This window comes from Limanda limanda, chromosome 23 (assembly GCF_963576545.1).
Source record: "Limanda limanda chromosome 23, fLimLim1.1, whole genome shotgun sequence".
Classification (NCBI taxonomy): domain Eukaryota; kingdom Metazoa; phylum Chordata; class Actinopteri; order Pleuronectiformes; family Pleuronectidae; genus Limanda; species Limanda limanda.
Window position 1 is genome coordinate 2,284,581 of NC_083658.1, and position 18,354 is coordinate 2,302,934.

The 18,354-nt window shown below is 43.0% G+C and overlaps 1 protein-coding gene and 1 long non-coding RNA gene across 2 annotated transcripts in view; both read right to left on the bottom strand.

The window, feature by feature from the left end:
* Positions 1 to 1,405: 1,405 nt before the first annotated feature.
* LOC132996899 (uncharacterized) lies at positions 1,406 to 2,468 on the bottom strand. Its single transcript, XR_009677147.1, has 3 exons — positions 2,107 to 2,468; positions 1,961 to 2,034; positions 1,406 to 1,542 (listed from the first exon to the last, which is right to left on the bottom strand). It is a non-coding gene; the product is annotated as an uncharacterized LOC132996899 (long non-coding RNA).
* Positions 2,469 to 9,832: 7,364 nt separating this feature from the next.
* gpd2 (glycerol-3-phosphate dehydrogenase 2 (mitochondrial)) overlaps positions 9,833 to 18,354 on the bottom strand; it is a 34,269-nt gene continuing 25,747 nt past the window's right edge. The window contains exons 11-21 of the mRNA XM_061066944.1: positions 17,980 to 18,144; positions 17,593 to 17,737; positions 16,904 to 17,097; positions 16,629 to 16,763; positions 16,374 to 16,549; positions 14,553 to 14,684; positions 14,303 to 14,461; positions 14,097 to 14,209; positions 13,942 to 14,020; positions 13,743 to 13,841; positions 9,833 to 12,084 (exon numbers count right to left, since the gene is read on the bottom strand). Coding sequence (XP_060922927.1) covers positions 11,959 to 12,084; positions 13,743 to 13,841; positions 13,942 to 14,020; positions 14,097 to 14,209; positions 14,303 to 14,461; positions 14,553 to 14,684; positions 16,374 to 16,549; positions 16,629 to 16,763; positions 16,904 to 17,097; positions 17,593 to 17,737; positions 17,980 to 18,144 — 1,523 coding nt within the window. The 3' untranslated portion in view covers positions 9,833 to 11,958. The remainder of the gene's footprint in view (positions 12,085 to 13,742; positions 13,842 to 13,941; positions 14,021 to 14,096; positions 14,210 to 14,302; positions 14,462 to 14,552; positions 14,685 to 16,373; positions 16,550 to 16,628; positions 16,764 to 16,903; positions 17,098 to 17,592; positions 17,738 to 17,979; positions 18,145 to 18,354) is intronic.

Sequence of the window (18,354 nt, forward strand, 5' to 3'; positions counted from 1 at the left end):
TTGGCGAGAGCCACGATCCCTATTTCTGATCTGTTCCAACTTCAGTGAGGCACTGATGCTGTGGCCTGTTGGTCCCTCAGCTGAACAGAAGTAGTCATTGGGGGAGGTGGCATATGTACGTGTATGGATGATACTTTACACCGTGGACCGACCGCCAGGCCCTCATAGCCTTGCATGCTCCAAGTGGGTCAGAGCAGAGACTGCTGATGACCCACTGCTGGCGAGAGAGAGAGAGAGAGAGAGAGAGAGAGAGAGAGAGAGAGAGAGAGAGAGAGAGAGAGAGAGAGAGAGAGAGAGAGAGAGAGAGAGAGAGAGAGAGAGAGAGAGAGAGAGAGAGAGAGAGAGAGAGAGAGAGAGAGAGTCCAACACCGCCACTTGCTTCTGGCAGAGCTACTGTCTTGAGCTACCCTCAACCAGACCTGGCCCTGAAGTAGAGTTTATCCATTTGCTCGCCCTTTGAGATGTCCAGCTTGCATCAGCTCAGGATCTTCATCTGAGAGCCTGTGCTGTTCCATGGAGTCATGAATGATGTCTGCATGGTTGTCACCTAGGCATTGTGAAGGTGAAGCAATGCTACAGGGATTTTGTTTGTTGGGTAGGTATTGCGAAGAAGTACAGTCTATGGTAGAAGACTGCACAGCCTGCCTGCTTTGCCAGTGGGTCGACTGGCTCACTGTAGTGGACATCCACACCTTGAGGTGTTTTGTCATTGTAGCCTGTGACCTACATTCCAAGTGGCCACCACGGGGTTGGTTCCAGCTTGTGTGGTCACATACTTCCTTGCGTCTTGTTTTGCGGTTTGTAATATTTGCTCCACACCCTACTGGCAGCTCCCCAGCTTTCTGTGGATTGTCTTTGGCCATCCGCAGTTACAGCACTAGCAGCAGTGGTTAGGTTTGCGTCAAATGAAATCACAGGAGATGGAGGGTGAGACCACCTCCATTCACAGTTGGGACCACAACCTGGTTTCTAAGGTGACACTAGTCAAAGTGGTGGCGACTGTCAGACTACCCAGAACATTTGGTCTGATGTTGTGGATGAGTCATAGCAGTTACTGCTTTATGCATGAGTTTGATGACAGGCTGCCAGAAAGGGTTTGTTGTTATGAGAGGTGTGTGTGTGTGTCTGAAGTGGTGGTCTGCGAGTTTTTGGAGGTAATGGTATTATTGAAGAGCAAATTCACTAATGTATTTTTGAACACAGCCTTGGTGTTGTAAAGTATTTGAGTAAAGCTTCTAAAATCAACCAACGACTGAATGTTTCATTTGATTGTAATGTATATGCAAGTCTGTTACATTGTATCAACGTGTAATTGTAAAGTGTTCCGTGTGTATCAAGCAACTGATGGAGTGGAAAAACAATTCCTGTAGTCATAGTGCAATTGGACAGCACAAGACGTGCAGACTTTTAATGGACTCGGCAGAGTTACACAGTACATTTCATTTGGCAGAACAAGAGTCAAGTAAGTCCAAGTTGATGCCAAAGATCCGATGAAGGAGTTTGGTCTCGGCGAGTCGGTCGGACAGCTGCCGGAACCTGTGTCTGAGAGAAAAGACAGGATTAGTAGGGGGTCATTTGCAACAGAAAGGTTTAGAAGTACGGGGACACAGAGGCGGTTGGGAGCAGGTGAAAAGGAAAGGTAATTTGACAATAAAGGGTGCAAAAGAAGAACCAGTTTGATTTGACACAAAGAGCTTTTGTCAGCATAAAAAGGGGAAGAGTAGGTTCCCAGGGTGAAGACATTTTGGGCCCTGTCTTTATGAGACTGGGACAGGTCGTTTGTCGGGCCAACACCGAGTCAGACAAGCACATGTGCGGTGACATAAGACGAAAGGGTTTGTTTGAAAGTGTTAGTAGGGTGAGGCAATTAGTGCTTTCTCTACTCACCCGGCAGAACAACGGTTAGGCCACTAGAGGATAGGGTTTGTAAGGGCAAGAAATGAACATGTTCTCTACTTACCTGGTAGAGTTTAGCAAGGGTTTGGAAGAATGGTTAGGCCACATGTCTGTGAAGCTAGCATAGCATCTCTGGACCTGTTGGGAAGTTGAAGGTTAGACAGACCTGGTTTGGGGCCTCCAAAGAGCAATGAATCTTTCTGTACTTACCCGGCAGAGCAACGGCCACACGTCTGAGAAGATTAGACAGACCTGGCAGAGCAGAGGCAGGGTTCCGGGCCTCCAAAGACGAAAGCGAGTGCGAGTCCCGCGCCTCCCGTGCCCGCCCCAGCTGACTGCAACGGCCGACTGCAGTGACTTCATTCTCCGAGACTTCATCGGACGAGGCTGAAGCTACTGGCGAATGAACCCCGGGCGCGTGGACCCTACGCTGAAGCTTACACTGGAGCAGACGCTGAAGCTGACGCTTCAAAGCCTGCCTGGCCTTTGACTGAGCTGAGGTTCCTCCTGCCAAACCCACCGCTGCGGCTGACGAGGCAGCGAGGGCTGCCATTGGTTCAATCCTCTCTTCCCCACCTGCACGCAATAGGGACACAATTGAACACTGATGACGCACTTGTGCTTCATGTCACGTGACTTTGAAAGCTAATTGTTATTTATACTTTGACTACTTTCACAATAAAGACTTTGATCAAACTCAAATGTTCTTTTCATTCATGTTGCATATGTCTACTTTAATGCCAATCTTGTCCCTTCCTTTGAAGGATGCTGCTTCAATAATTCAACTTGTTATTTGAGATTAATACTTTTATTTCATCCCTCTTAAGGTACAATAATCACAACAGTATCTCATCTGAAAACTGGTTCAAATAATAAAGGCATAGCTTAGTATGTTGTCCAAAATATGATAAGAAAAAGACTAAGGTCACAGTATGATGTTGGTTTTAAATTGGTTTGGACTACTGCTGTCACCATTCTATGACATTCTCATCCAAATCAATAATGGTAACACTTAATTCATTGACAATGACAACCACACATTTTCAACATTATAATACCCTGGGTTTCACAAGAGACTCCACTCACCTACTGGTCTTTAACATCCACATTTGATTTTCCTTTCTCCAGCAACTCTATCGCCAGCATTTCTCTCAGCCGCTTGCAGATCAAGGTGTTGACAGAACCCGCAGCCGGAAACCATCAGTGGAGCTGACAAGACAGAGACAACAGCACTCGTCGTGTGACAGCCCAGGGTCAACTACAACGACGCAAAACATTACCAATGTTGAAGGACTCACCTTATGCATTCTAAGGATCACACACTGGTGGAGGAGATGGCAAAAGTGATGATGGCAGGGTTACCTGGGAAACATCAGTCTCAATGAAACCACTTTTTCCACCATTCCACAATACTTCACATGTTAACGTGGACTTCTCAGTTTTCCTGCAGGAACTCTCATTCAATGTTGACTGCCACACATAAGAAGTAATGGCCTTTTTTCAAGATGAATCAACTGTCAATAAATGCATTGTTGACTCATCTTCAACTACAAATGCATCCATCCACACAAACTAGCTGCTTTTGCTCATTCAACAGGACCCTCACCTGTAGCTCAACTCCTGGACAATCACTCCTCAAATCACAATAACACACACACACACACACACACACACACACACACACACACACACACACACACACACACACACACACACACACACACACACACACACACACACACACACACACACACACACACACACACACACACACACACACCACTGTTCTTAGTATGTCGTCCATAATATGCCTTTCTTTTACTTGTCTTCATTTCAACTGTGTATCATCTTCATGTACTAACTACAAATGCAAGACGAGCGTGTTGTGAGTTCAAAGTACCTCAAAGTCGTACTGAAGCACAACGTCTTGTTTCACTCACATCCAGTCCAGCTCTGGGCCTCATGTCTCCCACTGTGAGGACGTTAACAACAAATACAATAAACATCTTTTTAGATAACTTCTGCAGGACAGTTAACAGCTTTCGTTTACATATCTGACTTTGGTCACATATCTCAACTGTTCATATCTTTAGCTTCACACCCATCCTGTGCTTTATTAGAGCTCATACGATCTTCATTACTGAGTTTTGGATAAATACAGAGGAACAACACCAAATTGGATAATAAGTCACTAATGACCAGGTCCCTTTTTCAAAGACCTCCAGGCAAACACCTTTCAAACTGCCACAGCACTAGTATTCATGTTGCACATGTGTACTTTCATGACACTTCATCAATACAATGCCTATCTGGTCCCTTCTTTACAAAGGTGCTGCCCCCAGGTAGCTTCAATTAATAAAACTTGTTGTTTAACATTATTACTTTTAATTGACATGAAGCACTTTTCCTACAGCCACATGTATTTAATGCACAAAAGCACTACTTTTGATTTGATCCCACCTAACATATAATAAACACTGTCATCTGAAAACTGATTCAAATCGTTCATTGTTCTAAATATGATACATAAAATACTAACGTTACACTAAAGTACATTGACATTTATTGTAACACTTGAGTCACCATTCTAGGACCGTATATAATCTACATTCAGTACAGCTGGCCTCTAGTGACACCAACTGATCATCAACATGACAAACTCACTCACACCTTCCTTCAGGTTCACAACAGACTCAACACCGCCACCTACTGGTGCAAACTCTGCGGTTCTCTAACAACATCCAGTGAAACATGCTTTTCTTTCCTCCACCAACTGTATTACACCATCACATCTCTCAGCCATCACACGCTTGCACATAGAAGCATTGACACAGCCTCAAAACAGACACTACAAACATCAGTGGAGCTGACAAAGACAGAAGATCGTCGTGAGGAGCAAACACCTTTGAGCCCTAATGGACACCTGATGAAAGGACACCAGCACAAAACGTTACTAATGTCAAAGGCGTCACCTCATGCATCCACATCATGATCAGACAGTGGTGGAGATGATGATGATGATGATGATGATGATGATGATGATGATGATGATGATGATGATGATGATGATGATGATGATGATGATGATGATGATGATGATGACGATGGCTGGGTTACCTGGGAAAACATCAGTCTGAATGAAACCATTTTTCCCACAAGGCACAACATTCCACAATACTTCACTTGTTCACATGGATTTTAACGTTGGACAACAGGACCTCTCGTACATCATTTAAAACATTTCAGTATTTATCCAATGTCGACAGCCACACCAAAACAATTGCTAATATTCATATTTCACTACCTGTCAACAGCAACTACTTGCTACTTGCCCTTCTTCATGATGAATCTACTTTCAATAAATGCATCGTTGACTCATCTTCAACTATTCCTCCGTCCGTTTCAAATCACAAAGATGAACCAACGACCTCTTTTTGCTCCTTCACCAGGAGCCTGACCTGCAGCTCAGCTACTGGATCCTCAAAAACCAACACACCACTCCATAAAGTCTCACTGACAGCTGCTTTACAATATGCAATGTGTGTTTGTACATGTATATTACAGCCCATATAATAAATCCTTCATACTTGATCTCACACACAAGTATACTGAGTATGTCATCTACAATATGCCTTTTGTTTTACTTCCTCTTGTCTGGATTTTTACTGTATATTATCTTCATGTACTAATTACAACTGCAAGACCAGACAGTCCAAATGTAGTGTTGTGAGTTGCGTGTACCTCAAAGTCGTACTGACGTGCAACGTCTTCTTTCTCTCACATCCACTCTGGGCCTCATGTCTCTTGCTATAAAAAATAATAGAATATAGACAATAAACATCAATTTCAATAACTACTGCAGTACTTACTTTCATTCATACATCTGCCAATTCTAAACTGTTCATATCTTCAGCTACACACCTGTCATGTGCTTTATTAGAGCTCACACAAGGTTCATTGTTGACTTTGGACACGTGATCCTATTAAGTTCAATATGACAACACTCAGAATCACTTCCTGTTTGGAACGCTCTCTTCAAAGTAACAGCACATTGATTTTAATGTTATCGTGCTGAGCAGAATTACACAGCTTGGCTCTGAAATAATCAGCTGTGTCATGTATGACCACTTCTGTAAGTCAAACTTGTCTATAATCACTAACAAAGGCAAATTCTGGTTCATTTCATAACAAATTGGAGCAAGACAAACTTTCACAACTCACTTTCAAACAGGCACAGCACTAGTATTAAACATTATTTATGTGCATTAACTTTGAGGTGTACATCATTCTTGTCATTTTCTCCTCTGCTTTGAGAACAATGCTTCATCGTCCTCCTTCACCGACACTCTGCAACACAAAACACATTTATTTACATATGGTGAATGAAAAGCACTTGCATATATTTATAGTGTTTTTCATGGGAACATACTAGTAACCCCCAGCATTACATAAGCATCAACTGAATAAATACATAAATTCATCCCCAACAGTTGGGACCACATCACCAGCTACCATTTAATATCATAACTCCACTTTAAAACACATTGATTCCTCTTTTTTACCCAATGAGCAATACTTTAGGTTTCTTCTTCTGTATCTTCTTCTGTTGCTGTTTCTTCTTCTTCTTCTGCTCCTGCTTCTTCTTCTGCTGCTGTTTCTTCTTCTTCTTCTTCTGCTGCTGCTACTTCTTCTTCTTCTTCTTCTTCTTCTTCTTCTTCTTCTTCTTCTTCTTCTTCTTCTGCTGCTGCTGTATCTTCTTCTGCTGCTGTTTCTTCTTCTCCTGTATCTTCTTTATCTTCTTCTTCTGCTGCTGTTACTTCTTCTGTTTCTTCTTATGCTGCTGTTTCTTCTTCTGTATCTTCTTCTGCTGCTGATACTTCTTCTTCTTCTGTTTCGTCTTCTTCTGCTGCTGTTACTACTTCTTCTGTGCATTCTTATCATTTATCACATTAATCTGTTGAAGCTCATCTCCTCAGTGTAGGACTGAAGTTTGGAACAAAACGGAAAACGCTCAAACGTTAATGTCACTTATTACATTTTATGTGTTTTACTTACACTCAAGACCTTAACAACCAAATCAAATAAAGTATTTAATGTCTTCTTTCCGTACGATATTATTAAGGGGAAAGTCCATTACGATTTGAATTACAACACTGACCACTTACTTCTATTGACTACAATTTCTAATAATTATTCGAATCAAAGCAGCGACAAACATATTTCCTCTCAAGGAGCTTTTCAAACAATATTTATTAGGAGCAACTTCTCGATGCTACAATGAAAAGCAGCAGAGTTTCTCCTTTGTCTCCTCAACTCACTTCAATCTTCACAAACTTCACAGATTCACAACAGATGACATCAAACCTTCAGTCTCAGAATCTAAATGAATTCACTCACAGCCTCGACTTCAGGGATCCGTGCACAAACATTTCAGCCACCGGAAGTGACGCGACACGCCCCACCTCCGCACGTCCGACAGTGGCAAACAATAATATAACTATTAATTTACTTCCATAGTTGCTGATTTTAAAACGTTATTTAATTTCAATGAAGCAAATTTGCCTTTTCTGTCCACACATTTCAATCACAGCTAATAGTTCTGTCTGAAATCACCTGCTGCATTGTGAGTTTGCCTTTTTTTCTTTAAAATGTTTGGTGCCAATTATTTTCCCCTTTAACATTTATTGTATCCCATCATGCATTGCTCTCACACTGAATGAAAGACAACGAAGTGAGAGTTTGTGTTTGTAACTCTAATTATACAACAGTTCAAACCATTTCAAACAATTCCTGAGCTTCACTGATTTTTAATATCAATCACGTTATCAGAACTACATAATTTCATATCACAATCTGTTTTACTGCGGATTGGAACTCACATCTATTTCTCTCACCAGCCTTGAACAGCTACATCAGTCTAACGGGGAATTTAACTGATGTTTTCAACACGACACTTCACTATCTATCATCTACCTCTGTCAGAGCCACCATCACAGAACTGCACTAAATATACCTGTCTCCTTGCACTGTGGACCTGTACAACACTCCGCTCCATATACATTTACTTCACATCATATGTAACATGTGTTAATATAAACCATATTGATATTATATATAATTTTCTAAATAATATTGTCTTTTGCACACTCTGTCTACATATTCTTACACTCATTGTATATTATATTATCTATTGTATAGTCAAATACTTATATTTATACCTCTACTATATATCATATCATAATATATCATACTCTGTATATTCTTTGTATATATAAGTCTATATACACATATTTATACATGTGTACATTTTATTATTATATTTACTATTATTATATATACTGTTGCTGCCATTATTAATATATTACTACTATTACTGCTATTATATTGGTATAATTACTATCATATATAAAATGTTATATTATATACTATATATACTGTACTATTTGTATATATTATACACTGTCTAACAATAACGTTACCATCATATCATCAGTACTATTACCATCATCTTGCCACTGCACCTTATCTACCTATTTATCTTGTGTTTCTGTTTTTATTCTTTCTACCTCATTATTTTTTATTTTATTGTACTGTATTGTATTTTATTGTATTCAAATATACCGGCTGCTATGACGACTTAATTTCCCTTCGGGGATGAATAAAGTCATCTATCTATCTATCTATCTATCTATCTATCTATCTATCTATCTATAAACCGGTTTCTGGATGTAAACTCATTTAAAATCCATGGAACCCACAACATCCAGGGAGTCTTTCCTCCTCGTTGACTGGCAGGCGTCCATGGAGACGCAGCCTGAAAGAGTTTCCGGTGGAGAAGCTGGAAGCTGAAAAGCCTGTGAAGGAGCGAGTTGGAGGTCACAGTGGAGGTCACAGAGGAGGTCACAGAGGAGGTCACAGAGGAGGTCAAAGAAGGGACTGAGCTGTTATCTCACCTCCGAACACATTTCAGGGTTCAGCCGACATTCTCTCCCTCTTTCCTGTCTCCTCAGCATCATCACCTGTCCTCCCAGTCGGGATGGGGGGGGGGGGATGTTTTCAGTGTCCATGTGTCTCCAGAACAGAGACAAGAATCTGAATTCAATGTGAATACACTCACTCTGTCTTAGTCATCCCCACTTTTCAATTAGCATGCATACGGACACCTCGGCCTTCACAGTCATGATCCTCCAGAGACTGAAACAGAGCATCGGTGGTGATGTCCAACATTTGTCCCATTATTCATTACAATTAACTGCCCCCCCCCCACCGTACTTTCCCAGGGACGCCGGCTGCAGATTGTAATATGAGCCCCGGACTCCAAGCTGTCATTCAAATCTCACTGTGACCTTTCAGGAGAAAAGGATGTTTTCACTCAGCGTGTGCTCGTGTACTTCAATCCGTGTGAGAGCCGACGTGAAACCTGAGTTTACACCTCACGGGAAACTGAATCCGTCAGGACAGAGATGAGGTTTCTATTTACACCGACTCTCACTTCATTTCACAAACACAGGAGAGGTAGAGCAGGAAATACATGGAGGATACGGTCAGAAAGTAAAGGAAACAATATCAGCTCCACGTCTACTTAGAGGCTGTTCTGGAGCTGAATTACAATTACTTACACATTTACTTCATATACGAAGATATAAATAAAACAAATACAGATTATATTAGGATATTTTATTGACTAATTCAATAAAATAAACTCAATCTACAGATGAAGATCATGTCATCTGATCTAAAGCTCCAGAACTAAATGGACCTTGTGGTGAGACACTTGAGGTTTTAAGAAATAAAAGACAGATACATATTTAAAATAATCCGACAGAAGAAATGAGACAATAAACCCAAACAAATAACGACTAAACAAATGAATGTGTCCGGTTCCCGTCGTTCTGACGCCAGGTTTCAACGATGCTCACAAGAAACACACAAAAGCTTTTCAAGCAACCAGATACATTTAATGAGATAATGACTTTGTTTCCTTCGCTCGTTTTTCAGACCTGACGACTCGGCCTCTGCACTGGAGGAAAAGAGGAAGAAGAACCAGGAACATGATTCTCTTTGAGTCGGGATAAAGCTGAAATTTCATCCTGCAGGAGACAATCAAACATCAGGATGAACGTGGTGCTGCCCATGAGCGATTGTTGACGAGCCGGAGTTGGCAGTTTGAAGGGTTGTGTCACTCTCACACACTCACACACACACACACAACAACACACACACTTCAGTAACAGTGCGTTTGGTACATAGAAGGAATGGAATGATTCGGTTTACTGCATAAAAATGAGTCCAACAGAAAATCTGCACATCTGCAGTTGCTCATGAGGATAAATGAAGGCAATAAGGAAGCACAGTGCACACACATACAAATACAAGCCTTTCAAAATAAAAGACTGACAACAGGCCTGTGGTGAGGGGGGGAGGCAGCGTAAATATACTTAAATATATTAAATCTAACACATTAAAAGGGCTGGGAATCAATTTGATCCTTTTTTCGTCCACCTACTTTATTTACTTTTTTAATTCAGATAAAAATAAGCGCACAAATAAAGGTGGGAACATAAGAATCTGACTTCAACGTCCTTCCAATCCATAAATATAACTAAAATATTGACATATTGTTTTGTTTTTTTAATCATCCAGATTTCAGTGACACCTCAGCCCTTCAAAATAAAAGTCCCTTTTGGAGTGACAACTATCTAATAACCAAACTAGTGTTTCTATTAAAACACTCGTCCCTTACAACAGGCCTCAGTTCTCACAGGTATAAACATACAATGCATTTCAAACACATTTCCTATTACAATAACTCTTATAAATGATCAATATCTCAACATTACTTCCTGTATTTGTTGCACTTGTTTGTGACACAGAGTGTAAATAGTTAAGTGTCATATCTGAGGCACGTGAAGGTAAATCTCTACATTCAGACCCTTTAAAAGAAGAAAATCACCAAACTCTTTAAAACCAAACATGCAACGACATTAATCTGCTTTAAAGTTCTCATGACAATCAGCTGACAGCATGCAGGTTATAGACCAGTCCCATAGACTGAGTGTGCGTCAATACAGCGGCTCAATCCAAAAGAGAAGCAAACACTAAATAAAATAAAATACTTTCTGCAAAATGTAGATTTAGCTTTGAATTATTTAGAGAATAAAGTTAACGTGTAGCAATAAAAACATCCTGATTTAGAGATACACTTTAAAATATAGTTAAAATCTATAATCTCTGCGTATGAGGAGAAAAGAATAAATAAACATATATGGAAAGAACAGTAACATTAGTGATTTAGAAGCTAAAGCTTGAAACCTCGTCATGTAAACGTCAGTAGTTCGCTGGAAAGCCATTTGGACAAATAGATGTTAAATGATTTTTACATTTAACCCTGATCAGTTGTTTAAAAACCCTAAAAGACAAATAAGAGGCAACAGAAAAGGTTCAGAAACGTCTCAGAGTGCTTTTTAAAACCCATTAAATATTAAATATTAAACCACTAGTGCACAAATCAGAAACTACACACCGACACGTCAGTGAGGATTTGATTTACAGGACATTTTCCACCAAAGTTCCCTGGAGGGACGTTGTGTTTTCATCCTCTCTGTCCGAAAATCCAGATATTGGTGTTTATCAAGCATTTCTCTTTTGTCCTTTCAGACAAATTCTCTCCAGGAAACTTTGAGGGGAAACGATGAACCCGAGAAATCAAACTTGACCAAAGACTCGAAAGCTGCGTCGCTTGAAAAGAATAAAGTTTAAGAGACGGAGTGCTGGAGGCGCTGCAGAGGCAATTTAAACAGTTTGAAAGACAGAGTATAAAACAGGTTTGTGTGATTTCTGAGGCACCGGATGTTGAGAAACATACAAACAGCATCGACTCTTGAGAATCTGCCCTGGATCATCAGGTTCTCTTTCCCCCTCAGGAATCAGGAGTGTGGCTGAGTCCGTCCGCCCGTGTGCTTGATTGCTGCATTGTCATTCAAATAGCACCATTTGCATGTTGTGTTGTTGTTGTTGTTGTCATTACCACCTTCTCCTTTGCGTCCCTTCAATCCAGCGTGCTCAGACTCCGCCCCCGCTGCGGTCCACCGTCACCGGGCCCCTCTTATCCAGAGTCTCCTCCGCCGTCTTCATCAGGATGGCGAGCCGGCTGTCCGACACTTGGCCCTTCTTCACGGCGCTCATCAGCTGCAGCGGAGGAAACACGGCACACAGAGCGGGGGGGGGGGGGGGGAAGGTTAACATGTCACACTGGCAGGAAATAATTACCACGCACGACACTTGTGTGAAATCCCCACAGACTCCAGAGGCGTCCGACCACCGTCACATGTGAAACCAGCACCAGCCGTGTTCTTCACGTGTCAAAGCTGAACCAGGCGTGTGACTCGTGTGTGAAGAGGCAGCTTCACATGTTCACCTTGTTCTACTTTTCTCTCACTGTCGACCACAACCCATGAAAGGAACAAACACGTGTCGATTGTCTGTTGTTTTTAGTTGAAGAAGAAGAAGAAGAAATACTGTTGAATTTAATCTTACAAATTTAATCTAATCATTTAAAATTATGTTATAACATTTATTTATCTTGTTTATTTGTCTGCATCAGATCTGTAAATAAATGAATACATTCTGTTTTAACAAACTACAATTCAGGACTTAAATAATACAAATAAAATGTATTGGTGATGTTTTCAGCTACAGAGATAAATAAATTCCCCTTAATACATATTTATATATTTACTGATTTGGTCTTTTCATGGGATTTGGTGTCACTAACACGTGAAGTCACCTAGTGCAGCTTTAACACTTGTTGGACCAGTTTTTAGTTGTGTGAGGAAAGTTGTGTATCTCTGTTGTTAATGGTTGTTGACTCGGGGGGGGGGCGACAGCGGCCGACCCCCCCCCCCCCCACTGGCGCTTCACTACCTGCTTGTCGTCCCTAAGTCGTCCACGGCCGGGCGGAGCAACACAGGCAGAAACATGAAAACACACAACATGAATTAAATAAAGATCCAGCTCCGTCCTACTTCAGGTATTTTGACTCCAGCTGATTTCTGGGAAAAGACTCGTCCACTAACGAGGACCAAACCCCCCCCCCCCCCCCCCCTGTCACCGAGCTCCAACCTGACGACGCTGGGAGGAAGTGATTTAGCAGCGGACGCACTTCCGGCCTCATTACACCATCACTCCTCTCTCTCATTAGCCTCATCAGCTCCAACCTGTGGCTCAGACTTCACACCTTCACGTCTCTGCTGGACAATTTGTTTTTAACCACAACTCCAGACCAGAGAGAGAACGTGGCAGCGAGGAACACGAGGAACAACCACAGAAAACACACGACTGAAGACACGTTGAGAATTAATATCTATTATATGAAAACAAATATTTAGTGTATAAAAAGCTGAATTTCAGGATTTGAATCCAGGATTCTGCAGAAGACAGAAGCTGTTCAAGCTGCAAATTCTTTATCCCTTTTTTAAAATCTGTCAACGATTCACCAAAGTCTTATTTTTAATATCCACAGGAGAAAAAATATTTGTCCGTTTCCAATGTGACAACTCATTTTCTTCACTTTGAGCCGAATCCTCCTTAATTCAAAACATTCCTTCCACATGTGGATTTCTCCTGGAAACAGTCGAGCTGTCGCAACAACTGATGAAGCAGAAGATGTTCGTGACTCAAACCAAACTGACATTTACTTTCTCTGAGGACACAGACCTGTAGGAATCAGTATTTCTATTGGAAACACACTCAAATAGTCAAAATGCAGATTTCTAATCCAAATAATTATAACATGTGTTTAACACAATGAGACTTTCATTGACAGCGACTCGACATCTGTCACGTACCTGCAGGAACTCGTCTATTTCTATTTGTCCGTTCTTGTTGACGTCGACCTCGTTGAGGATTTCATGAAGCGCGTTTTCGTCGATGTGAACGTTGATGCTCTTTAGAGAAGAGGGGGAAAAAAAAGGAGGATCAATAATAGATCAGGAAGACGTGTGAGGGAAGAAAGACACAAAGAGAGAGAGAGAAGGAAAAGCTTACTCCTAAAACCTGCTGGACGTCCACCGTGGTGATGAACCCTCGGCTCTCTGTGTCAAACTTGTGGAAGCGTTTCTTGTATCTGTCAAACAAACATGAGTTATTAGCACAGAGGTCACAGAGGTCGACCTGGTCCGAACCAATCAGCATCTCCTGACCTGACGACTTCCTGGTAGTCCAGGTTGATCTCGGACGTCCTGGTCAGCTGCTCAGATCGAGACCTGTAGCCCATCTCCTGGTACAGAAACTTCTTGGCTGCTTCCAGTTCAGCCTGATGCTCACACAGAGAGAGAGAGAGAGAAGTGAATATTTCCTCCTTCCTGTATCTCCCACGGTAACAGATGAACCTTTAGTGGAAGCCCACCGTCGTCCTCTCCTGACTCCAGCTCAGCTCCTTCGCCATGATCTGGACGATGCGTGGCAGCGCCTCGTCGGCTGCCTGCACGTTCAGGAAGCCCAGGCGCGTCCGCCGGGCGATGACGTCGATGGCGGTGCAGGCGTACTCCTTGATGGCGTACAGCACCTGAGGGAGAGACACACACACACACACACACACGGGTGAGATATGAAGCTGTGAGACACAACTGAGGCGTCTCCATGGCGTCGCACCTCACCTCGCTCTCGATGTACGGGAACTCGGACACCAGGCGCTTGCCCACGATCGGCCATCGCTGCCCTGTGACCTGAGCCATCTTGGCCACGTCGAACGCTTTCCCTCCGTACGTGGCGGCCAAGTGCTGAGCGACCTGAGCAGAGAGAAGAGGAGACGAAAGAAGGAGATGAAAATTATTTAATTTTCATTTCCTTTTCAACATTGTCTGCATGAAAAAAAATAAAAAAGACTTTGCCAATTTGAATCAGTGTTGCAACACAAACAGGGATATTGATGCAGGACCAATTAAGATTTTCAATACTGGGATAGGTTGGACTTTTTCCAATTTGACAACTTTAATCATGATACCACCAGTGAAGTTTCCAACAAGCTACATTATCTATTCGGTACACACTATTGATCTCCTGAATTAAACATATGATTACTCAGAAAGGGAAAAAATCTAACTAATAAAACCATGTAAACTGATTAAAACAAAAAACACAGCACAGGTAATACGTCAATATGTAAAAACACAAGGTCCTGACAGAAAACTCCCTGTTCGGTCAGTGGAGAAGACAAAGAGTAAAATTCAAGCTTGAAAAATTCATTCAATGTCCCGAAAATACGAGTAAAAATGACTCATAGTAAGTAAAATATAGTAGAAACATGAAACACAAATTAAAGTAAAGAAATAAATGTTAGAAATGAAGACACAATATTGACTCTGTGTCAGATTATTTGAGTTTTGATTTGTTGTCTTTAAGTTTATTTACTTCCGCTGCTTCCCACGACCCTAAGGTCACAGGTTAAACAACACGTCTCCTTCGTGTTCACAGGATCGATCCCAGCTCCTCGGAGCCCAGCGATAAACGCTAGCGCCACTGTGTCGATGCTGCGTCATGTGTTAAAGAACACCAGAGCGCTCTTTGCTATTCAGATGGCGGCGGCTTGCCGATCATGTTCAAAAGGGCAAACGTTGTCCAAATATCAACAGTGACCTTTTAGGAATATTCCAGAGCCGCGGCCGGATGCCTCTAATGAGGAGTAAGTGTACTGAAGACGCTCCGGCACTTTTTCTTCATGAAACAATGTCCTACTGGCTTTAATGAAAACGCTCAGGCCAATTATCGGAGAGATGGCGTGTAGCTGATGTAAATCGATGCGCCCCGACTTAATGGCGGCGATACGCTGCTCAGCGAACAGAGCGTCTCCACGTGTGTCCAGTCTTTTGTGTAGAAGAAATGTCAGCGTTGTTACAGCAGCGGCTTTAATGTCAGATCCACGGCTGCTGAGGAAGAGAGTGACTGTCTCCTACAGGCTTGTTTGCAGAGGAACCTGTGTGTGTGTGTGTGTGTGTGTGTGTGTCTCTGTGTGTGTGTGTGTGTGTGTGTGTGTGTGTGTGTCTGTGTGTGTGTCTGTGTGTACAGTAGGTAGTTAAAGGTCTCCTCTCTCTACACCTCACTGCGCTGAAAATGTTTCAGGAAGTCACAACTGTTCTCGGCGGCGCTGCTGCTGCTGCTGAGGAAATAGTTCCCGTCTTTCTAAAGGTTGTATCTTGATGAAGATATTTCTTTCTCAAACTATTTCATGTGGAGCAGAAACTGTGAACAGCATCTTTGTGTCTGTAAAGAGACAAAAACCTCAACCTAGGTCACCTTCAAGAGTTGCTGTGGCTGCACAGAATCACTCGTTCTCTGGGGCTTTTCCTTCCTGACTTTATAGTGAAGATTCCGGCCTGAAAGTGCAGGTTTCTACCCTCATGTCGTGTTTGAACTCGTCTGGCTTCAGCCACTGAGGGTTCACTCCGCTGGTGGGATTGTTTGTGGCCGTGGCGTCTCACCTCCTGCTCCAGGCCGTAGTCCTGCACCAGGCGGATGTAGAGCGTGGGCGTCCAGCCCTTGGCGCCCTCCAGCATCAGACCCACCGTCTTGCAGGGTTCAGCCGAGAGGCCGTGGGATTTGATGGCGGCGTCCAGAGTCTCCTCGGCCATGGACCTGTAGGTTGTCCACTTCCCACCTGGACGAGGACGGACGCCGGGCGTTAATATCAAAAGGTTTAAAGTAAAAGATGAATCTGTTCAAACCTTGAAACTGACCGGCGATGGTGACCAGGCCGCTGTCGCTGATGCTGACGATGTGGTTCCTGCAGATGGACTGAGTGTCTTTGGAGTTGGGGTCGGTCACCAGGGGACGGATGCCGCTCCACGCTGCCAGCACGTCACCTCGCCGCACTGCGACACAACAACACAACAACACAAACACACACAGTCACCAGAGGGAGTGTTACAGAAACGTCTTCTTCTTCTTAAAAACAAGGTCAGTGACTTTGTGCTGCTCAGGACGGAGGAGAGAGAGAGAGGAAGGCTGGTACCTTCTACGTCCGGGCTGAGGTAGTTGCGGACCTCGTTCAGGATGAAGTTGATGTCGTCCTCCCCCGGGATCGGGTGGGCCGTCACGCTGGTGGGGCTGTCGGTGGTGCCGGCGATGGTCACCTTCTCCCACGGCAGGAAGAAGATGACACGTCCGTCGCTTGTGGCCGGATCGAGCAGACCCATGTTGTCGGGACTGTCGGATTCATCACGAAACACAAATGTATAAGTGGCAGCAGGTTGTGGTCATAATATCTAATTTACTGAATGTGTCAGGTGAAGCTTTGAAGGACAGGAAAAACCAAAAGGGGAGATAATGAGCAGATGATAGAATTGAGGAGTTAGAAGGAAAAATGGAGAAACGACAGGAGGAAGACGAGAGAATTAGGTGGTTGGCATTTCTGCCGCCGCTCAAAGGGCTCGCGCTCCCTCGGGTTTCACTCAATAAGCTTCGCTGAACTTTAAAAAACCTCAACTTCCACAGAACCTCTCTATCGCGGCGCCGTGTCTCAACCAGAGAGCGGTGCTCTGTGCATGGAAGTATAGGTCACAGGACAGTTTATCCAGCTCGGCGTTTACACAGAGGAATGAGAACACACTGGAATAATGTGCACCAGTTAATGCATTTGAAAAGAAGGGAACTTAAATAAAGATTAATGTCAGCGCTTAAGTCGAGACGGCGTGGGATCACCTGTAGTAACCGGGGATGACGATGTGGACGCCGGCGCTGGGCTGACAGATGTTCGGGGTTTCCTGGTTGTCCATCTTCCTCACGGAGTCGGTGAACGGGCCGGTGGCGTTGATCACACACTTGGCCTTCACGTCAAATTCATTTCCTGTTGATAAGACGGACAATTCAAATAAGTTGTAAAAACATATCGAGTTCAACTGCAGCTCTCGTTGACCTTTGCCTCTGAAATATAACGGCATCATAAATTACTTTATTACATTTTATATCTAACATCACAAAGTAGAAGCTGAGAGGACGATTAACTTCCTACGAATACGATTACTGATTTGACATGTCAAATATGGTTTTCTTAAAGGTGGTAAAGATAAACCTGAGGCCACGCCTCACCGGTGATGACGTCCCTGCAGCGGGCGCCGCTCACACGCTCCTTGCCCGTCTCCTGGTCTTTTGTCTTCAGCAGGTGAACCACCTCCGTGTAGTTGGCGACGGCGCCGCCGTAGCGAACAGCACTGAGGGCGATGGCCAGGTTCATCCGGGCGTCGTTGTGCTGCCCTGAACGGGACGGAGCAGAGGGAGAATTGTGTTTCTGACAGAGCTGTCAAAAGTATTCACATTCATTACTCAAGTAGAAGTATAGATACTAGGGTTTAAAAATACTTTTGTAGAAGTTGAAGTATCAACTCAAGCTTTTTACTTAAGTAAAAGTGTAAAAGTACTGGTTTCAAAACTGCTTAAAGTATAAAAGTAAAAGTAAAAAATTTC